Below are 16,212 nucleotides of genomic sequence, written 5' to 3'. Positions count from 1 at the left end.
ATAAAATGATGATCAGTACACTATCGTTTAATAAAGGAAAGACAGAGGTATAGAAGGCCTCATGGGAATCAGTACTACAGGGAGGCAGTGGGCATGTTAGGAGAAGAGGCAAAGGGTGTAGAAAAGGCCCCAAAACTGTAAAACCACACAGTTATTTCTCTGTCCAATAGCACTGAAAAGAATGAAAGAACTGAGTGCTGGTGACAGCCACTGGGTCACCCTGTGGTTTGTGCACATGTCCTGTAGCTGAAAGCTTGCCCCTTCAGTTACCGTTTTGAATCAGAAGGCTAATTATAACGTAATTAGCATTTCAGACAGGTAAGGACCCATAATGCAGTTGCTGATGTCAAAAACAGAGGACTTATATGAGCAATATACCCTGACTGGATGTGCACCAACTAACGAGTTTTGCATAAGGATGCCCAAAAGAAGCAGAATAATGCCACAGCAGAAAGAGCCCTAGCTGTGGGACTAGGATAAGTGAGAATTTGCATCCCACACTGAACAGCAAGACTTGAGAGAAATTGAAGCAAGACCCTGTTGGGAGTGAGACTCTGGTGATGGTGGTGGAGAGACTGTGGCATTGCTGTGGAGAAGCTGTGGCAAGATATTGCCAGAGGATCCCTGAGAGAGGCCACAGGTAAAGGTTTTGCTGTTCTTGCTGGATAATTAAGGAGAAGCTGACTTAAGACTGAGAAAAACTGAATAAATTATGTATACTGAATTGAAACAGATGAGGAAGAGAACAGTTTAAAAGTGATATATGATAGGGTATTATGGTTATCACAAGAGTCCAGAATTAAGGTTGCATAGTGGAGTGTACTCAGGGCGGTGGGGGGTGGGTTGCGGGGGGGATTGTATAGCAATGAAAGAATTTTTCTTTTACTTTTCTAAGAGAGGAGCGACCCGGGGGGAGGGGTGGTCAGGGAGAAAAGTGCAACAATGAATGAATGGAAATCCAAAATCTCTGTAAATGTTCATTAAAATTCATAAAATAAAATAAAAAAAAAAACTGTTCTGAAGCAAACCTTGCTGGATGATAGATGATTTGGATTTGACTGCTGAACTGAAACCAGGACTTTCACTAATTAAGGAATTGTGTTTTGCTGTTAATCTGGCTTGGAAATTCTGGACAAACCCTAGACTTGTGAGATATTCTTTGCCTCCCTCATCCCCCAACCTATTTCCCTGATAAATCCCACTCTTGGTACCACAACTGTAAGTAAAGTCTGTGAGTCAACAATGAATAAATCCACCTCTTGTGATGCACCAGGAGACAGGGCTACAAGCTCTTTATCTGCTTTCTGTTCTAGAGCAGTGAGGGACTACACTATTCTCACTCTATCTGGCCCTTTCAGAAAGATGCTCATAGCCCTATCCCTTTATTGCCCATTTTCTGCTCCTTTCATAAATAGAGAACTAATTGTTTGTTTTTCATATGATACCAGGGAATATTTTTGGTTTAGGATTTAAATAGTGTGTTGGGACAGTAGTTTTAGCATAAAACTAGCATCCATGGATTGGGTTTGTTATGTTTTTTGAGTGTGGGAGATTCCCCCCCCCTTTCTTAAAGTACTCTAAACTGTTTTAATGGGTAGACATGACTGAAAATCATAGATGGTAAAGCCTTGAGCCTCAATGTAAATAGTTTGTATTTAATTTTAATTGCAATTATATTGTAAAGGGAGCCTATTTGAAGGTTGTTATTGATTAGCTGTGACACACACACAAAAATATGTGTCAACTTGATTGGGCAGAGAGTTTTATTGATGTGGCAGTTAAGTAATGTCATGGGACAGTAGTTATCCTTCATGACCTTGTAAGCCAGTTAGTTTTAAAATGATTAAGGATAAGATGCTATTACAGCACTGATCCAATGTAAATGGAATTTCCCTAGGGTGTGGCCTGCATCACCTTTTATCTTACAAGAGATAAAAAGAGAATGGCAGAGAGGAAAGATTCAAAAGAATCAGGAGTGGAGTGCTTCCTTTGGACTCCATGTCCCCACATTGCCCTCCTCAGCATACTGGAAGGCAAGACGCATGAAGATTTCCAAGGGATGCCAGACTCACAATGTTGAAGGTTCTGAGCCTTTTTTTAGAGCTGGCACTCTGGGCTTGTTCTTCTGGCCTACTAAACTATGAGTTTGTTGAAGCCATCCAGTTGGGTATTTCTGTTACAGCAGTACTAGATAACTAAGCAGAAGACAAACATGAACTCATTTGCATGAAAGAGATTAATAATTTATAGAGGACTGATTGTGGAGAGGGAAGCATAGAAACATCCATTAAAAGATTTTTACCTCCAAGTAAGAGGTGACTATGGTATGGACTAAGGTTGTAGTGGTGATCACAGGAAGTGCTTACGGTCTGAAAATATTTAGGAGGTTGAGTCGACAGCTGAGAGATTGGATGAAAGGCATAGAAGAAATCGAGGAATCAGAGATGGCTCTCCGGATTTTTGGCTGAGCATCTGGAGATGGTGCTCCTTTTAACTGACATGGGAAAGATTTAGGAGGAGCAGGGACTCATTAGATATCTTAAGTGGAAAAGCCAAACTTGTAGATGTAAATTCAAACTCAAAATAGAAATAAATACTGGAGATAAGTATTGGAAATATTTATCTAGTTAGTTTTAAAAGGAATCTTGGTGGTGTACTCTGTACTATGTTGTGCTGTTAACCAAAAAGCTAAACATCTCAACTAGTTCAAATCCATACTAAGATCTGTGGGAGAAAAGTGGGCATTCCTCTCCTGTTAAGATTTACAGCTTCAGAGACTCAATGGAGGGTTACTATGAGTTAGCATTAATTCAATGGCAATGAATTCTTGAGATAAGATTTTAGAGTTTGGGACTGGATAAGATCACCTGCTAAGGGTGTAGAGAAAATGTCTTCAGAAAAAAGTCCTCCATTTCAAGGATGAGCAGAGGAAGATTCTGAGAAGTAGGAAGGAAGAAAATTAGATGAATATGAAGCCAAGAGAAAAAAAAGAGTTTCAAGGATAAGTGAGTAGTCCTCTATATCAAATATTATTGATGCTTCAAATTAAAGGCTATATTGGGATTTAACAAAATGGAAGTGATTATCCAGTGCCATCAAATTGGTTCCAACTCATAATGATCCTTCACCAGGTTTTTGAGGCTGTAGGCCTTTACTCTAGAAAATAAAGACTACCATCCTTCACTCCGAAACACTGCTTTTTATACAGTTCTACACTGTGCCACCAGAGTCCCATGGAGGTGACCTTAACAAAATTCATGCCAGCACATTCTTACTAATATCACAAGAAAGAATCTGCATACAAATTGCCCACTACTACTATTATAGGCTTGCTTAAAGTGACTTGAAAGAAGACTTAAAACATTTACTGCAGAAGATTAAAGACTACAGCCTTCAAAATTATTTACGTCTTGACATCAAGAAAACACAAATCCTTACCCCTAGGCCAGTAGACAACACCATGATAGATGGACAAAAGATTGAAATTGTCCAGAATTTAATTTTACTTGAACCCACAATCAACATTCATGAAAGCAGCAGTCAAGAAATCAAAAGGCATGTTCCATTGGGAAAATCTGCCCTCAAGGATGTCAAAGTGGTCTTGATCCAAGCCTTGGTCTTTTCCATTACTTTCTATGCATCTGAAGGTTGGACAGTGAATAAGGATGACACAAGAAAAGTCAATGCCTTTAAATTGGGAAGTTTGGGAAGAGTATTGAATATCTCATAGACTGCCAAAAGAGCAAACAAGTCCTTCTTGAGATAAGTGCAACCAGGAATGCCCCTTCGAGGCAAAAACGGTGAAATTTTGTTTAGTATACTTTGGACATGTTTGTCAGGAGGATCCTTGGGGGGGGGGAACACCAAGCTAGGAAAAGTGACAGGTCAGAGAAAGAGAGAGAGACCCTCAACAATATGGATTTACACAGTGACTGTGACAATAAACTCATAATATCACAGACAGAAAGGATGTTGCAGAATGGGGCAAGGTTCAGAGCTGTCACTCATAGGGTTGCTATGAGTTACAGTCAACTCATTGGCACATAACAACAGTAACAAGTATTACAGAATTTTGATTGTCAATATTTATCAATATCTTTTTCAAATTTTTTTTGTGGTTCAGAGGTTTACAGAATAAATTAATATTTCATTGAGCCAGCCCCACAATGTAATTGCACTTTCCCTGTTAATGTATAAATGAGCTGGACTTCCCTAGTACCTCCTTCTCACTCTGGTGAAGAATCAAGCTGAATGAGAAGAATGGAGAAGACCTGGGGTTGATCAGCATGATAGGGCTTGAGAGGTATGGAGAATAGAAAGGAGGAAACAGCAAGGTATTTTATTAGGATAAGTCCTTCTGGAGAGAGTACTATGTCACACACCATGAATGAAGCAAATCCTATATTACAGGAGCCTGATGATGATTTGCAGTTAAGGTAGCTGAAGATCAGAGGGGGCTAAAGTAATGGCTAAAAAAAGCCAACTTTAGCCTACCATCACACTAGTAAAAAGGGTTTGCCTTGAACATTATGCTCTTTTAAGAACTATCTCCAAGGAATCACACTGACAACAGCACTTTCCAAAGATTACAGAGAATCACACTGACAACAGCACTTTCCAAAGATTACAGAACAACTTTAGGGAGTGGTGACAATAACCTGTGTTATTGAAGCAAGAACAACTCAGAAAAGTTAGAGGAGTAGTACAACTTGAGGCATATATTCTTTTTGTGACTGAGACATTTCACTCAGTATAATGTCCTCCAGGGCCACCCATTTTGTGAAATATTTCACAAGTTCCTTGTTTTTCAATGCAGCATAGTATTCCATTGTGTGTATATACCAGAGCTTCTCTATCTATTCTTTTGTTGATGGGCACATGGGCTTGTTTCCAACTCCTTGCTATTGTGAACAAAGCAGAAACAAACATGGCTGTGCATGTATCTGTTTGGGTGGCAGTTATGGTTTTGAACAGTTCTCTCAAAAGGGATATATGATTGGATATTATTGTTATGACAGGAGTCCAGAACAAAGGTAGCATAGTGGAGAGGACTTGAGGGTAGGAATTGAATAATAATGAAAGATTTTTTTCCCCCTTTTACTTTTCAAAAAGAAAAGAGAATTGTGGGGGAGGGGTGGGCCGGAAGAAAAGTGTGACAATGAATGAATGGAAATCCAAAGTCACTATAAACTTTCATTAAAATAAAAAAAAGAACCACTGTTCTGTTCCAAGAACATGATCCAGTTTTAATTTTTTATGACATATTACTATTTAAAATGGTTTATTTACATGTTTATTACATACCTACTCCAACCCTAATTACAATATACGTTCCATGAATGCTGTTGTTAGGTGCCATCAAGTAGAGTATATCTCATAGTGACCCAATGAACAAAAGATCTGAACCCTGTTCTATCCTGCACCATCCTGACACTCAAGAGCCCACTGTAGCAATCACCTTGTCAATCTACCTAATGAGGGTCTTCCTCTCCTTTGCTGACCCTCCACCATTCCCAACATAATGTCCCTCTCTAAGGAGTAGCAACTCCAAGCAATATGTCCCAAGTATGAGAGGTGAAGTCTCATCATTCTTGTCTCCAAAGAGCACTCCAGCTGCACCAATGAGGGAGTTTTTCTTTTGCTTTTCAAGGAGAGGAGCAAATGGGGGGGGGGGAGGGGTTTGTGCGGGGAGAAAGGTGCAACAATGAATGGATGGAATCCCAAAATCTCTGTAGATGTTCATTGAAATGAAAAATAAACAACCTAAATTAAAAAAAAAAAAAGCCTATCTATTCGTTTTCTTGGCTGTCCATGGAATGTTGAGTGCTCTTCTCCAACACCACAGCTCAAAGGCATCAATTCTTTTTCTGTCATCCCATTGTCCAGGTCTCAGATGCATAGCTAGTAAATGGAAAGACCATTGCCTGAATCAGATGTACCTTAGTCCTCAAACTGACTTCACTACTCCTCAATAATTTGGAAAGGTCCTAACAGCAGATTTTCCATTGCAATGTGTCTTCTTATTTCTTGACTGCTTGTACCAAGGGTGTTAACTGTGGATCCAAGCAAGACGAAGCTGTTGACAGTTTCAGTCTCCTCTCCATCCATCATGACACTGCCTATTGGTCCAGTGGTTAAGAATCTTTGTTTTCTTGGCATTGAGATGCAATCCATACTGAAGGCTGCATTCCTTGATCTTCTGCAACAAGTGCTTCAAATCCTCTTTACTTTCAGCAAGTAAGGTTGTGTCATCTGAGTAACACAGGTTATTGATGAATCTACTTCCAATCCTGAGCCACATTCTTCTTCATAGAGTCCACCTTCTTAGATAATTTGCTCAGCATATAGACTGAACAGGTATGGGGATAGAATACATCCCTGATGTACTTCCTTCCTAATTCCAAACCATGCAGTGCTCCCCTGCTCTGTTCACACAACAGCCTCTTGCTCCAGGGTAGGTTCCTCATGAGCACAGTTAAGTGCTCTGGGATTCCCATTCTTCTCAATGTTAGCCACACCTTGTCATGATCCACACAAATGCCTTTGCATAATCAATAATGCACAAATAGATATTCTTCTGATATTCCTTTCTTTCAACCAGGATCCATCTGATATCAGCAATGATACCCTTGGTGCCATGGCCTCTTCTAAATCCTGCTTGAACTTCTGCCAATTCCCTATCTATGTACTGTTCCAGATTTTTTGAATGATCATAAGTAGCATTTTGTTAGCACGTGATATTAATGATATTGCTCAATAATTTCATGAATATAGAGACCTTTCTTGCACAATACAATAATATTCTAAGTTCTGGAACACTGCTTGGCACATGGTGATAAGCTGAGAGAAACTGCCTTACAGTATTTCATGGGAAGCATTACAAATATGAAAGTATTATTCTCTAGAAAATTCTCTTAGAAGTTACCTGGGACTGGTGGGTTGATGGTCTAGAACCTGATTCTTCATGATAAGTTAAGTTATCCTGTGGAAACTCTGAGAAGCGAAGATCTTTTAAAATTTTCAAGTCAGTTCTTTCACCTGTTTCAAAGTCTAAAATTAAATTAAAAAACATTGCTGTGTTAAAACATGTTATCTATATCCCATGGAATGCCAAAAAAACAAACCAATATATGTATTAGAGAAAGTGCAACCAGGGGGTTCCTTGGAGGCAAGGATGGTGAAGCTGCTTCTCATATACCTGGAGCATGTTGTTAGGAAGGACCAGTCCTTAGAAAAAGATACCATGTTTGGAAAGGTGGAGGGTCAGTGAAAAAGAGGAAGAACCTTAACAAGATGGATTGACACAGTGACTGTAAAAATGGGTTCAAATGTATCAGAAATGATGAGGATGACACCAGGGCAGGGTTCAGATTATTCACAGGGTTACTTTGAATTATAGTTGACTCAATGACAACTCAAGAACAACAACAACAATAATATATATATTCATGTAACAATGGTCATTTTGATATTTTAATACAGGACCAGCTCTTTAAATTCTTTTCCTGGAAGTAACAATTATACAAAGACCTCCTCTTCAGTGAATTAGCCTTGAAAACAAAAGTTATCTCAGACCGAGAAAAGAAAAATCTGCCCTGCTATATTCCACAATATTCTACATTAGGTTTGGAAAATATATAAATTCAACTGCAATATTAGTAGGAAATATTCATTCTCCCAAGAATATACTGACATTTTAAAATACCACAACTCCTCCTTCATATGGGGGTTATCAGAAACTGCTGTTTGAAGTCCTACCAGCAGGAAACACTCTGCTCTTGCCTGGAGGATCTAAACCATGATTTCATGTAGAAGCGGCCTTAATTTTTAATCCTAGTGCAAAGCTTCAGATAAGAGATTTCCAAATTTAGCTTAACTTTGTAGTTTTCATGAAAACAGAATCCTGGTCTCACACAGAAGTCTGATTTTCTTTGAGTCTATCAAAACTCTGTTTTCATTAAAATTCTATCCAAACTCTCCACCAAGTCCTACAGTACTATCTTTTCCTTTGACAAGATGCCCCATGGCTCCTATGATGTGTGACCTCTTTTGTTGCAGTGAATCAGTAAATATGTTTTACTGCTTGATCTTTTTTCTTTTAAAAAAAAAAAATTATTAACTACAATCCCAGAGGCGAACAGTTCAAATCCACCAGATGCTCTGCCGGGGAAGGAGGGACAATCTCCTCCTGTACCAGTCAGATCTGATTTGATGGTACACGCACACAAAAATAATAAAATAAAAAACAATTTAAAAAAATTATTATTAATGTCAATGAAAACTTACAGAGACTTTGGATTTCCATTTATTCATTGTTGAACTTTTCTCCCCTCCCAATCCTCCCCCCTAGTACGCTACCCTCTTGGAAGGAAAAATTCTTTGTTTTACAAACCCTTCCCCAGGTCCACTCCACTATGCAGCCTTCGCGCTGGACTCCTGTCATGACAAAAATACCTAATCACATATCACTTTTAAACAGTTTTCTCCCTCATCTGTTTCAATGCAGTATACATTATTGAACACATCTTTCTCAGTCTCTCCCCAACCCTGAGGTCAGTCCTGTTTTACAACAGTGGCACAATTTACTGCTTGATCTTAAGCTATTTGAATCAGAACAAAAATTAAAACCGCATCTTACTTTTTCCTCTTTCAGTGTTTCTTATTCCAATATCTCCTCAAACAAGAAAGCAAACTTGTTTGGTGAGTTTAGAATACTAAATCTTTTCTGTGTTCTATAATTTCATACCTGGAAACTTGCTAAGGTTAACATTCCAATCAGGTTTATTTTCAGCCTTCTTATCTTTTTTTCTTAGTTTTGCTCCAATAAATCCATTTTTCAATTCCTACGAATAAAAACATTGCTTATCAATCACTTGTTTCCATGTAGAATGGGAAAATGAAAGGTCTTATAGTATAAAGTCAGGATCATAGCATGCATTTCTGTCTTGAAAAGGTTTACAGTAGTTTTTATTAAGTAGTATTTGGTTGGTCTTGTTCTCAAAACACAAAGCTCTGTATCTGAGCAGCCTGACTGGCCGCAAGACTAGTAGGTCAGTTTCACCATATCCAACAGCCACGACAAGGTCAGGTGGCAGCCTACACAGGCAGGATGTTGTAGTCATGGAGTATGAGTACTCACAGAGATCCTCCAGACCCAGAGGGCAAAGGAATGTTGGAGATAGAGTAAAATATGACTTACATACGCTACCACTGATATAGTTCACCTGGTCTTCTGTTTGGACTTCGCCCTCCATGATCTTAGTCCTTCACACCTGATTCAAGCCTGAACACCTGCTGATCCATGTGAGTTCAGGTTCTGCTGACTTTCCTTTCCCCATAGATACTTACCCTGCTATTAACTTTTACTGAGCCCAAACTACACTCATTGCTTTGGTACCACAGCCTCTTTTTTGGCCATTAGATCCACTCCTCAGATTAAGTGTGTCTCCCAAACAAATTCCTTTTTTTGACCCTAAAAAGATTCTCATGACTAGGACCTCTTGTTTGGTTGCCTTATTACTTGCTAACTCATGCTGTGGTCCTGTTCTCAGATCGATCTCACTTATTCCATGACATCAGGACTGAAGTGTCTAGCTTCCTACTTAGATAGCTCTGTTTCCCTCTTTACTTTTTTTTTTTTTTTTAATTTTTGTGTGAGTGTACCGTCAAATCAGATCTGACTGGTACAGGAGGAGATTGTCCCTCCTTTTCGCGGCAGAGCATCTGGTGGATTCGAACCGTGTGCCTCTGGGATTGTAGTTGCAGCTCCTTGCCACTAGGCCACCAGAGCTCCTCTTCTGTTTCCCTCTTTAAAGAAGTGAGTCTTTGCAGCTATTCAGGAGTGACTATTTCAATATAAAAGAACTCTGTATCTGCTGAGGACTTCTGATTAGTTCTGGTGCATCTATTTAACAAATATACACTCAACTATTGCCTTCTCCTGTGGAAGGCAACAAACAGAGCAGCTATTCTGCGATTTTGGTGTTCACAGTGTAGGAAAAAGTCACACACAAGGAAAAAAGAAAGGAAAAATGCAAAGCATTTATAAAAAGAAGATATTAGGGACACAGAACAATTTAGTTTGCCTAAAGGAGGACATATAGGGGCATCACAGATCAAGCCGAAAAGGCCAATTGAGGATAGAAACATATTACTTGGCTAACTAATATCCATTAATATAATATATAATAATTAATGTACATTAATAAACATATTACTAAGCTAAGGAAGAATCACTAAAGACAAACACAGTCACAGACATTTATGGAGAATTCTGATTAGCCTATTATGAGATGAAATATTTATGAATCAATAAAGATAATTTTGCAATGGTTGAGCCTGACTTAAAAGATGAGCTAAAGTGATGAAGATGTAACCAGTGAGAAAGCACGAATGATCTGAAATACTACTTGCCTGCTTTGAAGAATCTTCAAGAACTTTTTCAATGTTGTCTTCAGAAGAGACTGTATTTGGTGGTTCATAGTCCACCTGAAACACCTTTGTTACAATGCCACTTTGCCTGTAGTCTCTGAAAATTATATAAGAAAGGTGGGGGGGGAATCCCCTACAGGTTAGACAAAGATCAATAAAGAAGGTGGCGAGCAATGAAATCTATAGAGGTCGCTTTGTCTATTTACTACATGTTGTCATTATTGTTCTGTGCTGTCAAGTCACCTGTGACTCATAGCCACCCTATGTACAACAGCTCTAAACCCTGTGCCAATCTTATTGTCTCTGACACACCTACCCCCACTACCCCAGTCACTGAATCAATCCTGCACGTAGCATATTTTAAATTAGACAAATTAAAATGTAATTCTTAAAGTCTTTCCTTACCTATTCTCATTCTGATTATCTATTGCTCCATAACAAACAAGTCTAAAACATAAAGTCTTAAAATACACATCTATACATAGAGAGCTTGGTGGCCTAGCGGTTAAGAAGCTGTGCTGCAAAAGGCACACAGTTTGAATCCACCAGTTGCTCCGTGGGAGAAAGATGGGAAATCTTGTCCCATTTAATTAATTGCCTCTGAAAACCTGCCAGAAGGCCAGCTATGAGTCAGTTCTGACTGGACAGCACAGAGAAACAGCAATACATATTTGAAAGCTAGCTGGATGAGGCCCAGGCAGTTGTTGGAGATCTATCCTTTGCTTCAGTCAGATGTCAGCTGGGGCTAGAATCAACTGAACATCCACAATAACTTTCAAACTCAATATATATGAATCCCAAATTGGAAGAGTGGAAACAGCTGGGGGCTCATTACTCTCTCTCCCTCTTTTTCTTCATGGGAATATCTTGGGTATCCTCATAATATAGAAATTTCAGGATAAATGGACCTCATCCATGACAACTAGCTTCTATCATGGTTTATGTTTTAAAAGACAAAAAACAGAAACTGCAACACTGCCTATGTTCTAGCCTCAGAAGTCCTTAGCATAACTTCTGAGCATTCTATTAGCCATAACCAAGACAAAGGACCTGTCTAGATTCAAGGGCTACTGAAGGAGGGTTAACTTTAGAAGGCGCACTGTTCATTTGGGGGTGGGGGTGGATTACCTTTCCTACTTTGGGGGTATTATAATGATTTTTTTTCATGCTGAAATGTGTAGTATTTTATTTTCTTCAGTGAGTTCTTCAAGCCTTTTTCCTCTTCAGCAAGGCAGGCTATGTCATCTGGACTTAATATGATTGTTGATGCCAGATTCTTCTTCACATAGTTCAGCTTCTCAGATTATTTGCTAAACATATAGACTGAGTTAAGTATGAGGAAAAGACACAACTCTAATGCATGATTTTCTGATTTTAAACTAAGGCATAGACCCTGTTCTGTTCAAATGGCTATTTTTTTACTTCAGGTACACATTCTTACTTTAAATCAAGATCCATCTGACATTAGCTCTGATATCCCTCAAATGTAAAAGCCTCTGTGAATTCAGCCTGAATTTCTGGAAGTTCTCTTGTCAATGTACTACTCTGTTCTTAATAACCTTTACAAAAATTTTACTTGTGTGTAATGATACTGATCAATAATTTTCACATTCTGTTTTATCATCTTTTTGTTATGGGAATGAGCACAAATACAGATCTTTTCCATTCAGTCAGTGAGATAATTGTCTTCCAACTTTCTTAGAATAAATGAACATGCAGCCCAGAGTTGCATCTACTTGCTGAAACACCTCCACTGCTATTCCATCAATATCCAAAATCTTGGGTTTTGCTTTATTCCCCCCACCCAATTCCTCAAGAGTAAACTTGACTTCTTCCTTCATCACTATCAATTCTTGTTCACATGCAACTTCCTGCAATGGTTCAGTATCAACCAATTCTTTTTAGCACAATGACTGTGTATTTCTTCCATCTTCTTCTGATACTTTGTGTACCATTCAAATTTTGCCTATAGAATCCTTCAGTGCTGCATCCCAAGGCTTTAATATTTTTCCTCAGTTTTTCCTATTTGAGAAATCCCAAGCATGTTCTCTTTCTGTTTCTTAACTCCAAATCTTTGCATATTTAATTGTAATACTCAGCTTCTTTTGTCTTCTCCAGCAGCCCTTTTAAATCAATCTTCCGTTTACCACTTTCAATTCATCATCTTTGTTTAGCTCCTTTACATTCTAGCTTGTTTCAGTGTCTCCTCAGACATTAATTTTAGTCTTTACATTCTTTCTTTCCTTTTTTGTGTTCATGTAGCCCCCAGGATTAGATGGTATACCAATTGACGTATTTCAGCTAACAGATTCTGCCCTGGATGTGCATACCAGGTTGTGCCAAGAAATCTGGAGAACAACCACTTGGCCAACTGACTGGAAGAGATCTGTATTTGTTCCCATTCCAAAAAACAGTGACCCAACAGAGTGTGGAAACTATAGAACAATATCATTGATTTCACATGCAAGCAAGATTCTACTGAAGATTATCCAAAAACAACGGAACAGCACATCAGCAGAGAACTGCCAGAAGTCCAGGATGGGTTTAGAAAAGGGTCGTGGTACTAGGGATATTGTAGCTAATGTTAGATGAATCTTAGCTGAAATCAGGGAATACTGGAGGAATGTTTATCTGTGTTTTATTGATTATGCAAAAGAGTTTGACTGTGTGGATCATAACAAATTGTGGCTGACTCTGAGGAGAATGGGAATCCCAGAACACTTGATTATTCTAATGCAAAACTTATACTTGGACCAAGAAGCAGTCGTCAGAACAGAGCAAGAAAACATTGTATGGTTCAAAATTGAAAAGGGTGTATGCCAGGATGTGTCCTATCTCCATATCTTTACAACCTGTACTCAGAATAGATTATCCAGGAGGCTGGGCTGTATGAGCAGAAGTGTGAGGTCAGGATTAGTGGAAGATCTATCAACAATTTGCGTTTTGCAGATGACACAACCTTGCTTGCTGAAACTGAGGAGGACCTGAAGTGCCTGCTGTAGAGGGTCAAGGACTGTAGGCTTCAATATGGATTGAGGCTCAATATAAAGAAGACAAAGATTCTCACCACTGGGCCAATTGGCAGCATCAGGATGGATGGCAAAGAGATTGAGATTGTTAACAACTTTAGTCGGCTTGTCTCCACAGTCAACACTCTTGGCACCAGCATCCAGGAAATTAAAAGATGTATTGTGATGGGAAAGGCTGCTGTTAGGGACCTCTCCAGAGTACTGGAGAGCACGGTGTCATTCTGGAGACTAAGGTGCATCTGATACAGGCCATGGTCTTCACAATCACTTGTTATGCATCAGAGAGTTTGACAATGACTAGGAAGGATAGAAGGAGAATTGATGCCTTTGAGCTGTGGTGCTGGAGAGGAGTATTGAGTGTACCATGGACTGCTAAGAAAACGAACAGGTTCATCATAGAGAGGGTTAAACTCGGCTGCTCCTTGGAGGCAAGGATTCTGAGGCTTCGTCTGCCATACTTTGGGCATGTTGTAAGGAGGTACAAGTCCTTGGAGAGGGACATCATGCTTGGGAGGGTGGAGGGACAGCACAGGAGGGGAAGGTCCTCTAGGAGGTGGATTGATTCAGTGACTGGGGTAATCAGTATGAGTCTGTTAGATGCAGTGTTAGGGCAGGGTTTAGGGCTGTTGTGCATAGGGTCACGATGAGTCGCAAGCGACTCGACGGCACATAACAACATGGAACAGTGTGCAGCATCACAGTCACACTAAGCTGTTTTGGTGAGCTCTGGTGGCCTAGTGGCAAGAAACTGCACTGCAATCCCAGAGGTGCATGGTTTGAATCCACCAGATGCCTGCTAGAGAAGGAGGGGCAATTTCCTCCTGTACCAGTCAGATCCGATTTGCTGGTACACACACACACACAAATAAAATAAAAAAAAAATATTGCTGTTTCATTTAAGGAATATTCATTTGAAAATTACCTTTGAGCAGATATCCACCCTAGGTAAGGGCTAAAGGTCACCTGCTCTTGAGGGGAAAAGAGTAATAATACACATCAGACATGATGCCAAAAATTTCTCTCACATGCCCATCAGGACTGTCATCAGATGCAACAAACAGCCTAAGTCCCAGAGTGGAGGTTCCAGGCCCCAGCCAGCAGTCCCATTCCCTCCCACGGTGGGGTTTTAAAGCCACACCTTTGAGCAGACTTCCACCCTAGGCAAAGGCTCAAGGACACCCGATCTTGAGGGGAAAGAGCGGTATATTATGAAGCCTTTTTAAGTATTCTCTTGTTATGTACCATCACTCTCATTAATACTTGGCATGACAATGTTTTTGTTAAAACGTCTGAAAGAGTACAAAACATAAGTAAAGCTACAGATTATTGAATGTCATCCCTATTCCTGGTTTTTGTTGTTGGGTACTGCAGAATCAGAATCAACCCACAGGTGACCCTCAGGGGCAGTGAATCACCTAGGAGAAGATTGCCTATCCTTCTCCCACAGAACAGCTGGTGGATTTGAACTGTGTGTCTTTGGGATTACAGCACAGCTTCTTGCCACTAGGACACCAGATTTCCTGACAGAAAATTTAATTTGGATATGCACCTTCCTAAGTGACCTCATTCCTATTTCATAGGGTTCTTGATTTGAAAAAAAATTACTCCATAATCTATAGCCAACAATTTAAGAGCTCAAGATTTTTTTACTATCTTTAGTTAAAGTAATCTTTATTTCATTACCCTAGATGTCCTTATTCCAACAAGAAGGAGTTTTGGGCAATTGTCAGTACTTTATGCTGCATGTGGATTAACACCTCAGGACAAGTAGAATGGGACATGAAGAGAGCCTCTTGCCTGATTATATTCCACAGATATAATACAAGATTTACCCTTGGCACAGGATAGAGAAGGGTTTAGGGCTGTTGTACATAGGGTCGCTATGAGTCGCAAGCGACTCAAAGGCACATGTATTTAGTTGGCTATCTAGAGGTATTGTTGAATAGATTCAATCCATGTTATCCATTACATTTCTTGTTGTTGTGTACCATGGAGTTGGATCCATCTACTAGTGATACTAAAAGAACTATATAGAGAGGCAAGATTCATTATTGTGATAGAGCTGAACTTAGGGCCTTACTCTTTGTGCTCCACACAGACTCACACTCACAGGATGACTGGAAATGGAATTCAGTTCAATGGCATGGCAAAGTGATAGGACAGTTTCTAGTCATTTACGTGAGAGTACGTGGAATTTTTCTTTTCTTTTTTTAATTAATAGTTATTTCATTATGACCATCATATTTCAATACCTTATGTCAACAGCTCTATTTTTTAATCTCATTATTTTACATTATTTTAAAATAGTTTATCTTTATTATTTATATAACTAAGAATGTTAGTTGAAAAATTTTAAAACCCCATTTTACTCTTTTTCTTTTTTAACCTCAACCCTGGCATATATATATATATATGCCAAGATGAGATATGGACAGCAGTAAATAATAACATGCAGCAAAAAGGTAAACAATTTTTATTTATACTTGCTGGTTTTATTTATACTTTGTTCTTATTATGGTTAAAAAAATGTAAGAAAAAGTTCATCTAATTAAATTTTAAAGGCCTACTTAACATGTTGCTGCAAATGACGATTATAGCCAACCTGCATGTGTTTTTAAGCATAGTCGTCAATTTAAAAGTGTGAGGCAACGTGTTAAAAAAACCAAACCAAAAAACACCTCAATACAGATTCCTAAATATGATTGTAGGATACAAGAAAAGAATTCCATGAAGTTGAGCTATTTTGGATGAG

General features: G+C 39.0%; 1 protein-coding gene across 1 annotated transcript in view; it reads right to left on the bottom strand.

The window, feature by feature from the left end:
- DZANK1 (double zinc ribbon and ankyrin repeat domains 1) overlaps nucleotides 1-16,212 on the bottom strand; it is a 180,682-nt gene that overhangs the window by 151,291 nt on the left and 13,179 nt on the right. Inside the window, exons 3-5 of the mRNA XM_006902459.1 lie at nucleotides 10,414-10,528; nucleotides 8,747-8,843; nucleotides 6,926-6,993 (exon numbers count right to left, since the gene is read on the bottom strand). Coding sequence (XP_006902521.1) covers nucleotides 6,926-6,993; nucleotides 8,747-8,843; nucleotides 10,414-10,528 — 280 coding nt within the window. The remainder of the gene's footprint in view (nucleotides 1-6,925; nucleotides 6,994-8,746; nucleotides 8,844-10,413; nucleotides 10,529-16,212) is intronic.

This window comes from Elephantulus edwardii, unplaced genomic scaffold (genome assembly GCF_000299155.1).
Source record: "Elephantulus edwardii isolate Elephantulus edwardi_28Jun2011 unplaced genomic scaffold, EleEdw1.0 scaffold00416, whole genome shotgun sequence".
In the NCBI taxonomy this organism is placed as follows: domain Eukaryota; kingdom Metazoa; phylum Chordata; class Mammalia; order Macroscelidea; family Macroscelididae; genus Elephantulus; species Elephantulus edwardii.
This window is presented reverse-complemented; position numbering and strand designations above follow the sequence as displayed.